Source organism: Phycodurus eques, chromosome 10, assembly GCF_024500275.1.
Source record: "Phycodurus eques isolate BA_2022a chromosome 10, UOR_Pequ_1.1, whole genome shotgun sequence".
Taxonomy (NCBI): domain Eukaryota; kingdom Metazoa; phylum Chordata; class Actinopteri; order Syngnathiformes; family Syngnathidae; genus Phycodurus; species Phycodurus eques.
This window is the reverse complement of record NC_084534.1, coordinates 6123231-6140792: the sequence shown is the minus strand read 5'-3', so window position 1 is coordinate 6140792 and position 17562 is coordinate 6123231. Positions and strand designations below refer to the sequence as shown.

Genomic DNA, 17562 nt, shown 5'->3' with positions numbered 1-17562 from the left:
ATTTGGATTTAATGATTTAATGTAGTTCATGTTTGAGAATTATGGAAGCGTATTGCATTCACTTGGATAAAAAGTTCATTTTTAAAAAACCTGTTTTTCTGTATAATTCCCCCCCCCCCCCCCGTTTTTCTAAGTAATTTTTTTCTCGTTTTTCTGACTAATTCCCCCCCACCCCTTGTTTTTCTGACTATTTTTGTCTGTTTTTCTGACTAATTGTTTTCTAATAACTAATAATATAACCATCTATGTGACTCAGACAGGAGTATCTCCCAGTGTCTTAAAACCATATCCAAATAAAAGTTGATCAAACTAAATAAGCTGGTCATGTTGCTTACTACAGAGTCTGCAAAGAGTCACTTGCAGTTCGCAGGTTCTCGCGTGAGTTTGATGTGTCCTGATAACTCAGAGAAAATTAGTCAGAAAAACAGGTGGAAAAAACTGACTCAGAAAAACAAGGGGAAAAAAATAGCCATAAAACAGAGAGGGGGGATTAGACAGAAAAACTGAGAAAAATTAGTCAGAAAAACAGAAAAAAATATTCAAAGAAACAAATCTCCCCAAAAAATGTATTAATTTTTTTTTAACCAAGTGAATGCAATACGCTTCCGTAGACAATATCTGCTCGCACAGGTATGTTGATTCAAAGATGGATAATACTCCAAATGCATATTTCTTCATGTTCCTCTAACTGTCAGGAAGAGCATTCCATGTTTCAAACAAGTTTCTCCAGTGTTGCAAGGCTTTCAATTTTGCTCGATTTGTGGCATTGGGCAAGCTGGGCTTTCTGGCTATCCTCAGCCATCTCTCTTTTTTTCCCTTTGCAATCCATGGCCCATCACACACCCGCCGGTTTGTTTGCGACAGCCACCTGCCACGCCGAGCTCAAAGTAGTACGCGTCGCAGGCTATGACGCAAATTTTCGTTGACAGAAATGTTGAAATGTAATATTATTGCACACATTTTTACAGCATTGGAAAACATTAAGAATGGTTGATGTCATGTTTGCCCTCCTACAGAAACCATATTAAAACAAAAAATATATTTTTCTCACACTTCTTTTTCCATTTTCATACATTTTTGAAAAAGCTCCAGGGAGCCACTAGGGCTGTTGACCCCTGCTCTAGAGACTGCTTCTGAGGCCATTTCAAAAATATGTTAGGGATGTGACACAGCTCCAATTTTGCAAAATGCAACAAGCATGACACTACAAGTCATTTTCTTGAAGACACCTTTAGCCCCTACAAACGTTTCACAAAGTAGGAAGGATGAAAAAACTAATTGGCTGATTTCTTTCATGGTAGCTTATGTTTAAAAAGATTTGCATAGCGTTTGCATAAACATTGTTGCCATAGCTGTCATTACAGCTAGAGATGCCTGTGGTCTAGGGCTGCATGATATTGGGGGGAATTTTTTTTTTTTTAACCTGCGATACACTGTATATTGCGATGTGAAATAATACAGGATCAGTTTTGGGTTCATTTTCTCTACAAACTAGTTCAAAGTTCAGTTAAAGTGTCCAAAAAATGAACTTGTTAATTTCATAGTTCATAATAAAAGAAAATTTTAACTACGTTCTCCAGTACCAAAATAAACACGTTCATAGTTTTGTTTAGTCCACACGAGTAGCCAGCTGCAGCTTTCACCCTACAATCTCCAAAACATGAGGAAAAACATGTTGCTTGAATACTATTTTTTTTAATGAGGTATTAAAACAAAAACAGGACTTTTGTCCTTAATCTGCAAACAAAAACATGCAACACAGTGCGACAGGAACGATGGTGAAAGGACATTGATAAGTTTGCATTCCGAGCAGATCTAGCTGACTATATTAACATAAATTCCATATTTTCACACTGTGATCATAACTGTTAGTTTTAACTAAAGCATTCTGATACAAATAATTTTCTTCGTAATCCTTTTTCCAATTATGTATTGTCTTAAAAAAAAAAAAAAAAAAAAAAAAAAGAACCAAAGAACAACAGTCAGAGCATCCAAGAGAACAAAACTTTTTAAATTGCTGTTCTTTTTATCAAAGAATAAAATAATTTACAAGGCACTGAGTACTAAATATAGCAAAGACGTACATCCTCTCCTCCTAAGGAGACAAAAATGTTTACAACAGTCAAATCGTGTTATTTGGGGGTTTGGGGGGGGCAATGGACATGCAACAACTAACCAATAGAACAAGATGAGAGAGGACCCAGCTAGGGGGAAGCCACCCACTCCCCAGGACCCAGGGCGGTCCCCTAGCCCATCCTAAGTGCCCTAACCAGTCCAAAAGGGAGGGGCACGGGTACCGGACCATCGGACCACCGCCCCCGGGCCCCCACTCACCCTCCATCCAGCTAGCTCCATTGCCGCCACCGCACCCACCAACCCCGGAGAGCAAGGGGCCCCCAGCCACTAACAGGGCCCAACGCAGGAGCCAGCTGCCACCAAAAAAGGTCACAGCCCACCAAAAGCGAGCCCATGTTAAGCGCCCGTCGTGAGCAATGACGGGTGAGGGCGCCAGGAGAGGTGAGGGGAAGGCGGGGACCCATCTCCCCGTGGCTCGACAACCGAAGGGGGAGGGGCGCAGGCCCCATGAGTCACTCATCATATACAATACTAACCACACACTGCAAATATGCTCATTTGAACTCTTTAATGCTCAGATACAGTACAGCTTGTTTTTGTATTGTTTTTTTCTTCCTTATTTACTTTAACCTTGACTCTAGCACCAAACCTGATAATGTCTTTCCCACCTATTTCTGCTTTCTTTTGACTGGCATGGGAACGGGGATCTTAATGATGTTTATTTACACATTGGATGGATCATTAACCATGTCAAGGCTAACAAAATACATCTAGTAAAGGTTCATAAAGACATACTGTTGTAAAAAAAGTTAAACCAAATAACTTATAACTGGAATAACAATTACATTAGACTATATTTAGGAAATCCATGAATACATAAAAAGACATACCTTTCTAGGTTTCAATTTGTCTTGCAAGTCATATTGGCCAACACCTTTGCAGCTGACACCTAACCACCAGGGTATTCCCTCCTTGTCCTGTAGAAAGCACAACCACATGCCATCAGTTGCCCTATTCGTGACAGTGTGAGAAAAACAATTCTCTCAGTTAAGATAAATGAAACAGGAAAACTCGAGATCATGTCTAAATGTGTGTTAGTGACACCAGTTCCAACATAATCCACATGATGACCTCTGTAGTGCACATTCATGTAGTTTAAGCCTTTTGCATTGCAGGCTGTTCAGCAAAATCCAGTTTGAATGCAAGTGGCAACAGCATTGTACTTTCTTGTGATACAAAGTATTATTATTAATTATTAAATTCTTCTGGGTTGCTCGAACATACTGCAAACATTTTGCAGTATGGCTACAGTGATGAAAATCAGGTCGGATGAAAAAAAGAAAAATCTGTGATGAGAATGGTAAACAACACAAGGAGTAAACCCAGATCTGAATGTGTCAACATTTGAATAGCTGACATGTGTCCAATCTACATACTCCTCAAATTCATTAGATTTAGCAAGACACCAGGCTATATGTGACATAATCTTGCAACCAGGATAGAGAATAAGAACTGTGATTATTTATTAGTCCTGACACTAATTTAATTGATTTTAGAGCACAACTTTACTTTGAAATATACCCTTAAGTGATACACTTTTACAATTAAATCACACAAAAACCCTCCAGTTGCTGTTTTTCTTCTACTGAGTAAGTTTATATTTCACACAGCCAGAGTATACACATCTAAACAAACACCAAGAGTATTGGATTTTAATATATTACTTTCTGTTTGACATTTCAACCTCAAATATCACTGTATATTATTGAGGGTTTGATGTGCGTTTTACTGAAGCCACTGATGTTACCTTTACTGGGTAATAATGGACTCCATATGTTGGCAGGGACTCCACCAGGCTCAGATACCTTTCGAGGGAGGGAGAGGCTGGTTAAAAGAAATATAGTCACTTACACCTAATCACTGCCAACCCATGGGCGTTGTACAGCCAACAGAGTTAAGCTTCAGTCATTAAGATGTCGCAGTAATTTACAATGGGAAGCGAATGGATTTGTTTCAGAGCCCTGACAGAAGAAAGAAGATTTCACTGATCAATTCAAGGGCGCAAAACATCACTACGTAAATGACCCATTGTTGCTTGAGCTTCAATCATGTGAAATACAACAGAACTATTGCCTTCCTAGTCAGAATGGCAGTTTACCATGACCGCCTCCTCTAATTAAATGGCACATTCTGGCCTGGTGACAACCACCACATGCATAAAACAGACATCAGAATCCACAAACAAACTTAAAACAAGTGCATTAGAAATCATAGACGACTTACTTCACAATGGCTTGCCCTCTGGTCAGACCTTTGAGTTTCTTGTAATGCTCAATCACTTTGTCCTCACTATGGTGAAATAAAAAAACATTTATTGAACTGTTTTCAAATACTTAAGGATAGGGCACTCTGTTTTGCACATACATTGTAACCTCTCATGCAGAAAATGAACTGATCAGATGATGACTTTAAATCTACAGTAACCACTAAGGCTGCACATTATTAGGAAGACATGCATATCCGATGTTTTTGAATACTGCGCTGACTATATAACTTACAATAAATTAACAAATACTTATGTATACAAGTTAATGTTTTTCTGCCTTGCATTTGCGGCTATCATAGACCCCAGACAGTGAGTGTGAGTACCTCATAGAGACACTAGGGGGGTAAAAAAAAGAATTTAAACAACATGGTTTTATTGTGAAAAAAAAAAAAAATCCCACATTCTACAGCTGCTATATTTACAATTAAGCAATTTAGTTGCATGGCTATGCACTTTCTTGATCACTTTAGCAGAACATCTTAAAGCTGGACTAAACTTGTCCTGTTTTGTTTCTAAATACATTAAATATGTTTGAAGGTAACTTCTGAAAACGTGCAAAGACTGACAACAATTTAGGACTGAATTGTTGAGATATTGCTTCAAATTCTTTTGCATCACCTCAGTTGGCCTGTTTTTTTTGGGTGGGGCCCGTGACGACAGCGGACTGGGTTGTATACTTTTTAACATCGCCCCTCCCACACTACATAAACACTAAGCGCAAGGTGTTCCATGCAGTGGTCATTCCGTCCAATTACCACTTCTTCATTCATTGCAACCTGACCCATTAATGCCAGTACAGCATGCAACTGGCCATTAAACTATGCCCACAACTAGAAAAAATACATCTTCCCTAAGTGTAATGTTTTGGTTCGAGTTGAGCTACAGTGTCTCTGCCGTCTGGCTGCATGCACATTGCGTTGCGAGGCAGCGGAAAACCGAACAAGAGCCGCCGCCCCGCGGCTCCTTGCCCAACTGACAGTGGTTTAGAGTACCCACTGGAGGTCCGGCACAATTGCCCAAAAAAAACTTGCAGGAGGAACAATCTGCAACATCCATACAGCCGTCCATTTTCTGTACCGCTTAACCTCACTAGGGTCACGGGTGTACTACAGCCTATTTCAGCTGACTCTGGGCAAGAAGTGGGGACCACCCTGAACTGGTTGCCAGCCAATCGCAGGAGTTTGCTTAAAAAAAAAAAAAAAAAACACCTAGAGGACTCCAAGATGGTGAGAAATAAGATTCTCTGGTCTGATGAGACCAAGCTAGAAGCACACAGCTAAAATAACGAAGGAGCGGCTTCAGAATAACTCTGTGACTGTTCTTGAATGGCCCAGACAGAGCCCTGACTTTAACCCAATTGATCATCTCTGGAAAGACCTGAAAATGGCTTTCCACCAATGTTCAACAACCAACCTGACAGAACTGGAGAGGATCTGCAAGGAGGAATGGCAGAGGTCTAATCCAGGTGTGAAAAACTTGCTGCATCATTCCCAAAAAGACTCATGGCTGTATTAGCTCAAAAGGGTGCTTCTACTAAATACTGAGCAAAGGGTCTGCATACTTACGGCTGTGTGATATTTCAGTTTTTGTTTTTTTAATAAATATGCAAAGAGGCACGGTGGGCGACTGGTTAGCACATCTGCCTCACAGTTCTGAGGACTGGGGTTCAAAACCCGCCGCCCCCTGTGTGAAGTTTGCATGTTCTCCCCGTGCCTGCGTGGGTTTTCTCCGGGCACTCCGGTTTCCACACACATCCCAAAAACATGCATGGTAGGTTGATTGAAGACTCTAAATTGCCCTTAGGTGTGAATGTGTGCGCGAATGGTTGTTTGTTTATATGTGCCCTGCGATTGGCTGGGGACCAGTTCAGGGTGTACCCCGCCTCTCGCCCGAAGACTGCTGGGATTGGCTCCAGCACGCCCGCGACCATAGTGAGGATAAGCGGAACGGAAGATGAATGAATGAATATGCAAAGATTTCAACAATTCTGTTTTTTTTTCTGTCAATATGTGGTGCTGTATGTACATTAATGAGGAAAGAATTAACTTAAATGATTTTAGCAAATGGCTGCAATATAACAGAGTGAAAAATTTAAGGGGTTCTGTGTACTTTCTGTACCCACTGTAGGTCAAGTACAATAAGAATGGAGTGTTCACCTTTGTCATCATGCATGAGGATGTCATTTGTTACTATTACAAGTGCTGTCTCACTTCTATGTTTGTGAGGAGTGCCGGATTGAAATTTGTCAAAGGTATTATGATCCTCGAACAGAGTCAGTCGTTGGTTCGTTACCATTTTTTTCAAGGATTTTTGATAGAAACTAAAATATTAAGTAACAAATTGTGGAAGATATTTTATGGTGCTACCTCTTATTAAATATTTGATGTCACAATTTAAAACACGAAAAATGCAATGAGACACAAAAGAGACAATTCCTAAGTTAATAAACAGCTTGTAATAATAACACTGATAGTTGATAATTTTGCCAACTGAATTGCCAACTTAATTACGCTAACGTCATTCACATTCAATATTTTCGTACAATTTGGTAGATGTGCAATATACAGTAATTCAACGCAAGTCACAACGTGAAATGTTTACATCCATATGGTTAATCTAATCGCTAAACTTTGCACATCATTTTTTAGGTCAAGAAATATAGAAATCAGTCTCCATGATTGGTCAGAATTCTTCTTCTTGTCTTGTGACACTTGATTACTACATGTGAGGAATGGAAAAGGTACAACTGTGTACAGTTTGGCAGGTGTGATTTTTGGAAGAGCCTTAACATTCTGTGGCTTTAGGAGACCATTAACTGCTCGGATAACTTACCAATAACTGAGAGATGGGTGATCCCTGAGAACTTGGGTGGGGAGAACTGGGAGATGCTTTAAGTTTGATTTCGCTGTTTCAGTACTGTATCGTTAGATAAAGAACAAAACAAAAGACAAGAACAATGATTAATACATTCGAAAGAACAGAGTCCGTTTGAGAGCTATTCTGAAGTAGGAATCCAGTTTCTCATCTACCTTTATTAGCAAGGGCAGACAATTAAGTCCGAAAATTACACTTATGGTAATGTGTAATTAGTAACTCTTGTGCTATACTGTAGATGAGACACACAAAAATAATAATAATCATTCACAGGCATTTTGTCATGCCTTTTTTCGGCCTTATAACGTTTGTAGAGAAATTTGTTTTTCCAAGTGAATTTAAGTTCATGTTAAGCGATTCAACGCAACAACAATAATTAAGGCGATACACCTTTAGAAAAAGTGCAGTGTCACTTTTCTGACACTGACACAACTTTTCTAAAAACTCTTATCTTCAGTACAAAGATTAATAAAGCACTGTGTGTTCTAATAGTAAACCTCAGCCTAACGTCTTGCCAAATAGCACAGAGAGGGCCTTTAAAGACCTTGAGAAGACAAATCAAATTACCCAAGCTATTTCAAAACAGAGAAGCGTTTTCAAAATTTTGTTGGTTAACTACAGTGAATTGATTTACTGAACCTTCGCTCAGTAGTCAATCAACCATGAAAGATTTAACAGCTGGAGTCCATGGTCTCTGCCAAAAATGTCACAGGCTGGCCATGCTATCTGTTCAGAAGAATAGTTAATGTCTATATGTTTGAGATAGCAAATACTGTTGAGCTGAACAAAAACATTGCTGGCACTCACAAGAGACAATTCACAATCACCTGGCATACCATATTGCATTGGCTGAAACTAAGTTAAGTCAAAGACAGCGAACTGTCCAAAAGCAGGAGCAGCAATGATGAAACTAACTAATCCTATCACAAGAACCTCAATATGAAAATAAAAGGATTGGGGTTTTAGCTCAATTGCCATTTGACCACAATGACTTTTACAATTGTCAATTTAATACTTTTTTTTTTTTAAGAATAATTGAATTTAACAGCCGCTGACAGTGTAGAACAGATCTATTATGATCCAGTTACGTGAAGGAGCTTACGAATCAAAAACAAGAGTGAGCTTTAGCAAGGGTAGAGGCGGTCACCACTCCCTGTGGCTTCCTCTCCCAGGTTGACTGGGTTTTGCTGCCACGGCACTTCGCTGTGTGTTTGATGGCGTACATTTTATGAGGAGCTGGAGCCTGCTGTTGTCGGGGTGATCTACTCCAAAGCCGCATTGCCCTGTCAGCAATCTGGAATTCATTATTACGTCTGTTATCTCCCCGCAGCCTGCAGTGTGGGACCAATTCCTACAGCCCAGCCCAGCACAGCCTACCAAGTGTATATAATACTCCTGTATCACCTATTCTACTTAGCTGAGATGTAGAGTCTGAGGCAGAGACACAATTGAGAGAATGAACCATCAGGACACACTCCCAAATACGACTAAGGATGACATGCCAGAGACATGCACTATTGTATTATGTATTACTGCATGTTTTGTACAATATAAGGAATGACACAACAATGTATTGAGATGAATGAGTCAGTAAGATTAATTAATCGTGACTTTAAACATCTGAGGCAAAATGGTGTGCACTACTTGGCAGTAACCAGCAGAGGCACTATTAATACAGCTTTGGCTTGTTTGCGGTCTAAAGAAAAATGACACAATGTGAGCTATGTGTCACAGTACAGAACATTCCGCGAGAGATTCTACCATCCCATTAAGATATCTTTAAAATAACAATCGATGAATTGACATTAGGTTTTCCTGTATTCAATCAAGGGAATTTATTTGAATGCCCATTCCGAGTACAATGATATTCACACTGACACTAATTTCCAGTTGGTGACTGTTTACATAAGGCCAAATGTCTGACATGTTCATTGGAGCTATTTACCGAAGCTAAAAAAAAAAAAAAACACAAATGGAGGCACTAATAATAACCTAATATTATAATGACTATAAAGTGACTAACTAATATTTGCAATGATAACCTTTTGGATTCAGTTCGAGATAAAACTAAATAGTGTTGAATTTTTTCCAAAAGTACCAAAAATAATGTTAATACAGTGAACTTGATGGCTCATTAATTCAACTCTCAGCAGGGGGTTAGCCCACTCTGCCACAACTTGACTTAAGTTGTCTACCATTGGACAGTGGACCTGGCTCATCCCTCTTAGGGCAGCTCACTGTTGGAGGAGGAGGAGGAGGTCTCCAGCTAATCTTATTGCTACAGGGCCCTTTGCTGATACAGTGTAGAGGAGGCCCATTTATACTGAAGGCTTTATTATAGGATTTACTTAGCCTCTTCATGAAAAGAACCAGAAACAAAGGGGATCATTGAGAAATGAGAAACACTACCACATGACAGTGTGGGATGCACCAGTGGGATAACAGTCCCGTAGTTGAATTCAAGTTCTATGCGCTACTGAGACAAATTTATGATATAGAACTTTGGCCTCGCTATTTTCTTATCTTTATTTCATGAGTGACTCATATGCTCAAATATTGTAGTTACATCAGTCAAATGTAGTAAAATAGTTAAATGTTTAAAAAATATAAATAAATAAACAAAATCAATTTTTAAAAAAGGCTCCAGCACGCCTGCGACCCTAGTGAAGATAAGCGGTGCAAAGAATAGATGAATGAATAGTTTTACAAAATAGCCAAGAGGGGAAGATTAATAACAGTTCAAATAATAATAATACAAGACTTTTATTCTTGTAGGCAGATCAAAGTACAGCCTATCCCCATGCAGATATGCTAAAAGCTCACAAGACACAAATACTTCTTAATCATCACAATAACATAATTTATGATTACAAAGTAATGCTGTGACAACAAGTAAAAATTAACATTTATCAGGTTATTTCTGTTTTTGGATAATGGGGCAGTTATAGCGTACTAACAGATGTTGCAAAGGTTTTGATGTAAGAGGACAATTATTGTACAACGGTAAAAATATTTTTTTCAATTTATTGCAATGTGCAATCAACTACACCTCATTTCTTACAGAGCACAACTATTTGTGTTACCAACAATGACAGAGGCCATTTTAGAGGTGAATCATTGGGACAATACACTTGTTCTGCAGATCAACCACACACTGCTGAGCAGTGTTTACTGGTCACATCCAATGAATGGCCTCCATTCCTATGCCTGGCAAAATAAAATAATGTACCTTATCAGCAAGTCAAGCTTCTGAGGTCCACTAATCTTATCTCCACTGGTGGATAGATTATGGAGGCAATCTCCAACAGTCTCTCTCTCTCTCTCTCTCTCGCTCTCTCTCTCTCTCTCTCTCGCTCAAAAAAAATGTGTAAATACAACATGTGAGTCTGCATTTGTACAATACATGTTTTCTGACATGTTGTTAGATTCATGTGGATGCCAGAAGGCCAGTTCCAAGCCACAAAGTAAATTCAAGGGAATCATTAACTGAGGGAAGTAGCAAGAAATGCTTCAAGCTGGTAGAACATTATCTACTGGAAAGCAGTCATCACACTGTGATCAATAAAAACTAATACATACTTCCTGGTTCTGGACTTTGAGCACAATGGGTACACTTGCCTACAGAATACTGTGTGGTGTACTACCTGGTCACTTCTCACTTACCCCTTAACTCAAATTAATGTATGTATTGCATATTTAAAAATACATGAAAATTATTACAGTGAAGACTATATAGGCTACATCACATTCACTGGAAACTCTATTGGGTACACCTTTACAATCTAATGAGATCCAATACATGAGCAATATATTTTGCATAAAAAAAGTGAGACTCGGTATTTCATTTACATTGTCAGAGACATATTCGTTTACCGATTTGCTTATCATTGTGGTTGTAGTTTGCAGTGATATATAACTGCCTCTAATCATACATGGTAATACTAATTGCTACATGTTACATGAATGCATTATTATCTTTTAAATCTCAATAAAGTACTCTTGTATTTGATCTCCTTATTATAAAAGTGTACCTTATATGTGCCATGAGAGTAGATTGATGTACAGTAAGATTACACAAAATGTTGCATGTGTGCAATTCTAAATGTAAAAAAAAAATCCATTTCCTAAATTCTGAACATTTGTGTTAGGAATAAAATGGTCTTACCATGTGTAGTCACCGCTGACCTCCTAAAAAAGATGAATAATTGAGTAAATAAAAGCATTATAACAAAAACTCCTGCGCTCGTTCACAGCTATTTCAAACCCAGTAAGCTAGATTCTATTTTCATAAATATTTGAGTTTTTCTCTCTTTCCAGTGTAGTTTACAGTACTTTAAATGAACAATAACAACAGTTAAACCCCAAAGAGGGAAGAAAATCGAATGTCGCTCGGGCCGCCCTCCACACTCTTAGCTCAACTAAAGAATTGAATAAAAACACACACAAAAACAGCGGTTTTTCCTTACCTGCAATACGAAAGCAGCTAACTTGAAAACGTGCTCGCTCTCCACTTCGATGCTCTCCTGTTTTATTGTTGAAGAAACGATGGTTAATATAAAACGAGATAGTTTCCGCGCGCGACCACAAAGTGCAGTTAAGCCAAACACTTAATGGTACCTCGGTCCTCTCGCTACCGACTGAACCACTAAACACGGATACGGCGCTGTCGATTAAAACTGTTAATGGGCAGGTACTAAAGGTTGCTTTACCTCCACTTCATGTGGTGGTATTTATTGATAAAGTTAACACATTTGGGCGCATGGTAAGTCTAGTCGAACGACCGGGCCGAAGACTCGGCCCCCTGCGCGAAGTGGTAGAGTCCGAGCAGGTTCAACAGTCTCCGTCTCCCATGGTGACTAGTTTGCTTTCCCCGCGAGAGAAAAAAAAAAACAAAAAAACATGGATTACAAAATTGGACCGTTTGTTGCATTCACGTGCTCCTGGTATTTTTCGAGACTGCACCTCCCAGGTTAAGTAATACTCACAAATATATAAGAATATGCAGGTGGTCAAGTACATCGTTGCTATTTTGGAAATTTAGTCCCTTACATTTGACATGGTAAAAGTAGCCCACTCTTGAAATTAAAAGTTTCAGTTATCTATATTATTGATGAGAAGATAAACACATTGTCTTGAATGCGTGTATATATACAGTTACAGTACAGAACATTTTGTTCTAAATACAACTCGTAATACTTACATTAAACACCAAAGATCTTGCATTCAGGAAGAACAGCTCCACAGTCGTGTTTTCTTTTAAAAAGGCGACCTTCTCAATGTAAAACCTGTAAAGAGTTTATTTAGGGTTATGTCAAGTATCAAGTATTATTTCATGCAACCTTGAGGTTTTGACAGTTACACGACTGCCACCTGCTGGTTTACATCCGTCTTAATTTAAGGGCGCTGTAAACACGACATTCAACACATTCTTTGAGGAGTAGAAAAAAATAAATGCTCACCTCACAAGGAATTTGAGCTCCAGTGTAGCTGAAGTTTTAGAGAAGCAATGATCAAGGACTTTTCGATCAAGCTGAAGCCAGTTATTCTGACCACTAAAAGTGATTAAGAGAACAAATATTGCATCAGGCATTTTTAAAAGAATAATTTAAAAAGCTGGATTGTAATAAAAAGAAAAACATATTTTATGACAAATGAATATGTTTTTTGTTGAACAATGTACTTACGTGTCATCTATGAAGGAAAGTCCAAAGTATTCCTTCTCCTTCAGGTTAAAATGGGATGCCACCAAATCTAACAGGTCTCGTGATAAAAGCTTGGGCTTGTAAAAAAAGAAGTTAAAACAGTTTTGATCTTAAGCTATTAATATACTGTATTATAGATGTCACAATCAAAGATGCTTCATCGTCATAATATCATTATCGGGGACACTGCCAGAGATGGGATGGGATGGATGGATAGATTTAGCACTCTCTATGTCAATGCCACATATTGAAAATACTATTTTCTAGGGCCCCAGTCATTCACGGGCCCTTAGAATCATCATCATCACTCCCCCCTCCCCTGACGATGCCCCGGTTTCAAATTATCACAGGAATGTAGGATCATATGTCAAAATTAGAGACGTTGACAGTTCTGTACCTGGACCAGCAGCTCCAGCTTCCGACCGTCGAGTAGGTGAACCTGGCACTGACGTCCCTCAGTCATCTGAAGGAAGAAAGAAAACATTACACAAGGCAGCTTTTGCAACATGATGCTTTCATTGCAAATCAAGTCTCCACCTCCACCTGTGGCCCTGTACAAAACACCGTACTTCCACTAGAGTTGGGGCTGACTTTTGTGAGGATGAACAGTGATTCACCCCAGGGTCATGTTTGCTTTTGTCATGAATGAATAGGTAAGTTGAGCCACTGGATATATTTCCACAATGGGAAACTCACCAGCAAACAAGATACAATGCTACTATCAACCATATTAATTTGAGTTGTATAACAATGGGAGCAAACCACGACCTACACATTTACTTGACTATGACTTTTATAAATGTGTCTTTTATAAACAAAGATGGTCTTCCATCCATATGGTTCGACACACACTATTCCCTTAATTTCACATATCCTTCCTCTGTAGCCGCACTGGTCCCATCAATGTCCATGAAACAGCAACATTTCATGTGCACCTCTTAAAGAAAGAAAACCAGAGGAAAATTGATTTCGCTGCTAAATTTTAAAGAGTTCTCTGTGTATTGTTCTTGATTAATTGCTTCAAGATGAAATCTATTGCAGTCAGCAGAACCGATCTGCAATGAAGGACAACGTAGATCTCAGTTTTTCTGTGAGAGAAAATCCCAATCTTGGCTCACTATAAATCTCATCTACCAGTACTGTATACAGTATATAACATTTGTGTGCACTGTATAGGGTAGGGAATGCTAACTATACCTATTACATGTATATTGCCCAGCGATAAACACTTTAAGCACTGCATGATATCAGAATAAAAACAAATAAACATTCAGAATAAGAAAACATAGGAAAGCGTAAGAATGGTGACTTTGACACCTCCCAGTGGCCGTTTGAAAAAAAAAAAAATAATACAGGTCAGGCAGTATTGTGGTCCAGGGTCACTTTTCCACACAATATTTCAAGATATTCCTACGAGAGCCACTTTCTTCTTCCAGTGCAAGCATACAGTTCTTGTTAAGAAATGTAATCAAAGCTTATGCTAAGTTTTTCAGTCACCTTTCATTAAATTCATGTTTGTGACAACAAATGTATTTTACATAGTTTGGACATATGTAAAAAATGTAAGAACAAATATTTACATAAAAGTAAATACATCTGTTGCATCTTTGTTTTAAATTTTGCATATAATCTCCAACACTTAATAAGTCTATTTCCCCCATATTGTATGTTTTACATACAACTCTAATTCCAATGAATATGGGATGTTGTGTTAAACAAAAATAAAGACAGAATACAATGATTTGCAAATCATGTTGGACCTATATTTAATTGAATACACTACAAAGACAATATATTTAATGTTCAAACTTATGGACTTGATTGTCTTCAGCAAATAATCATTAACTTAGAATTTTATGATTGCAACACGTTCCCAAAAAGCTGGGACAGGGTCATGTTTACCACTGTCTTACATCACCTTTTATTTTAACAACATTCAATAAACGTTTGGGAACTGAGGACACTAATTGTTGAAGCTTTGTAGGTGGAATTATTTCTCATTCTTGCTCAATGTACAGCTTCAGCTGTTCAACAGTCCGGGGTCTCCGTTGTCGTATTTCACGCTTCATAATGCGCCATACATTTTCAGGGAGACAGGTCTGGACTGCAGGCAGGCCAGTCTAGTACCCGCACTATTTTACAACGAAGCCACGCTGTTGTAACACATGCAGAATATGGTTTGGCATTGTCTTGCTGAAATAAGCAGGGTCGTCCATGAAAATTACGTTGCTTGGATGGCAGCATGTTTCTCCAAAACCTGTATGTACCTTTCAGCATTAATGGTGCCTTCACAGATGTGTAAGTTACCCATGCCATTGGCACTAACACTGCCCCATATCATCACAGATGCTGGCTTTTGAACTTTACGTCCATAACAGGCCGAATGGTTCGTTTCCTCTTTGGCCCGGAGGACACGACGTCCACAATTTCCAAAAACAATTTGAAATGTGGACTCGTCGGGCCACAGAACACTTTTCCACTTTGCATCAGTCCATCTTAGATGAGCTCGGGCCCAGAGAAGCCGACGGCATTTCTGGGTGTTGTTGGTAAATGGCTTTTGCTTTGCATAGTAGAGTTTCAAGTTGCACTTACGGATGTAGCGCCGAACAGTATTTACTGACATTGGTTTTCTGAAGTGTTCCTGAGCCCATGTGGTGATATCCTTTACACATTGATGTCGGTTTTTGATGCAGTGCCGCCTGAGGGATCAAAGGTCACGGGCATTCAATGTTGGTTTTCGGCCTTGCCGCTTACATGCAGTGATTTCTCCAGATTCTCTGAACCTTTTGATGATATTATGGACCGTAGATGATGAAATGCCTAAATTCCTTGCGATTGTACGTTGAGGAACATTGTCCTTAAACTGTTCGACAATTTTCTCACGCACTTGTTCACAAAGAGGTGTTGAACCTCGACCAGTCTTTGCTTGTGAATGACTGAGCAATTCAGGGAAGCTCCTTTTATACCCAATCATAGCACCCACCTGTTCCCAATTAGCCTGTTCACCTGTGGGATTGTTGCAAGCAGGTGTTCGATGAGCATTCTTCAACTTTCTCAGTCCTTTTTGCCACCTGTCCCAGTTTTTTTGGAACGTGTTGCAGCCATAAAATTCCAAGTTCATGATTATTTGCTAAAAACAAAGTTTACCAGTTTGAACATTAAATATATTGTCTTTGTCGTGTATTCAATTAAATATAGGTTGAACATGATTTGCAAATCATTGTATTCTGTTTTTATGTTTAACACAACGTCCCAACTTCATTGGAATTGGAATTGTAGAAACCAGATGGTAAATTCCGTAATACAGGGCTGGAGTGGGACTCACTTTGAGTCCTGGAGTTTATGGCTCAAACCAGCCTACTTTTGTTTGTTTAAGATGTAAAATTTTACATGTTATTAGTGTGTCACTCTGAAATAGCTTGTAGCATTCCCTAAAACATTGATATTTGTTTATTGGATTTGATCAACGATCAAAATTACAACTGAATCCGCTTACAAGATCGCGGTCAGTGTTTACTGGTATTTAAACAAGTATGAGAACATAAATAGTTCAAATGTACAGTGCAGTGCTTCACATATTTTTTAGACCACCTGTCACATCTGTCAGAGATTATCCAGGATCATGAAGTGCTTTAATGCAGACTCTTTTATTTTCAGTCAACTCTCCACATTTGACCATTTTGAACAAGGATGAGGGATTTCAAACTGAATTCACCCAAATTTGAGCCATCTTACTGAGCTTCTTTGAAAAGTCAGAAATTAATCAAGCATAACATTCAACCACGAAAAATATGTTTTTCTTTTTAGGAATGTGAGAAAATAACTATAATGCGACATATTAATCAAACAATATTCAAGTGCTTTATGATTCTATGAAAATCTATGATTTTCAAAAAGAGTAGTATGCAAAAGAGTCCTTGAATGAAGTACTAATAAAATTCACACCATTTAAAACATGATACAGTCAAAAATGTTACAATGAAGGTTGTTATGCATACAGCCAGTTTGGTCTTTTGATGCAGTACATTTTTTACTTTTCATATACATTTGAGTTGTATTCAACTTTTAAGTACAGTACTCTAGATTTGTATTTGTTTAACAAATGTTTGTTTTCAAACATTTATTGGAGTTGGACTTAACATTTCTGTTGCATACATTTGAATTATTATTATTATTAATTATTATTATTTGTTTTCTTTATTCAAGCATGGATGCGTAAAGTAAACCAATCTCCCACATAGTTTCTAGGCAGGAAACACCCCGCTGCAACATGATTGGCTCCTGCATCGCGGAAAGGGCAGTCTACGCAGATGTAATGAGACGACCATCCCAAACATGTAACACATTTGTACGAAACAAAAACAAAGACGTTTGTTATGGTTAGGTCTAGGGCTGGGTCTTAAGGCAGTTTAGAATGGGTTAAGGTTAGGATTAGGGTTAGTGGGAAAAATATTCATGCCACCACACTTAGGTCTCATCTTTTTCCGTCTGGATGCAGTAGGGGGTGTTCTACAGGGATACAAAACCCAGTCATAGTCTAGCGACGCATGTCCCGGAGTCAGTAACATTAGCGTCCTGCCTAGA

The 17562-nt window shown here is 38.6% G+C and overlaps 1 protein-coding gene across 3 annotated transcripts in view; it reads right to left on the bottom strand.

Annotated features, from left to right (window-relative positions):
* Nucleotides 1-17562, bottom strand: part of frmd4ba (FERM domain containing 4Ba) — a 56086-nt gene that overhangs the window by 15787 nt on the left and 22737 nt on the right. For all 3 annotated transcript variants that reach the window (XM_061687561.1, XM_061687559.1, XM_061687562.1), the window contains 10 exons: nucleotides 13376-13441; nucleotides 12961-13055; nucleotides 12736-12828; nucleotides 12477-12561; nucleotides 11743-11799; nucleotides 11442-11464; nucleotides 7235-7318; nucleotides 4360-4425; nucleotides 3884-3941; nucleotides 2967-3053 (listed from right to left, as the gene is read on the bottom strand). In XM_061687561.1, coding sequence (XP_061543545.1) covers nucleotides 2967-3053; nucleotides 3884-3941; nucleotides 4360-4425; nucleotides 7235-7318; nucleotides 11442-11464; nucleotides 11743-11799; nucleotides 12477-12561; nucleotides 12736-12828; nucleotides 12961-13055; nucleotides 13376-13441 — 714 coding nt within the window. The remainder of the gene's footprint in view (nucleotides 1-2966; nucleotides 3054-3883; nucleotides 3942-4359; nucleotides 4426-7234; nucleotides 7319-11441; nucleotides 11465-11742; nucleotides 11800-12476; nucleotides 12562-12735; nucleotides 12829-12960; nucleotides 13056-13375; nucleotides 13442-17562) is intronic.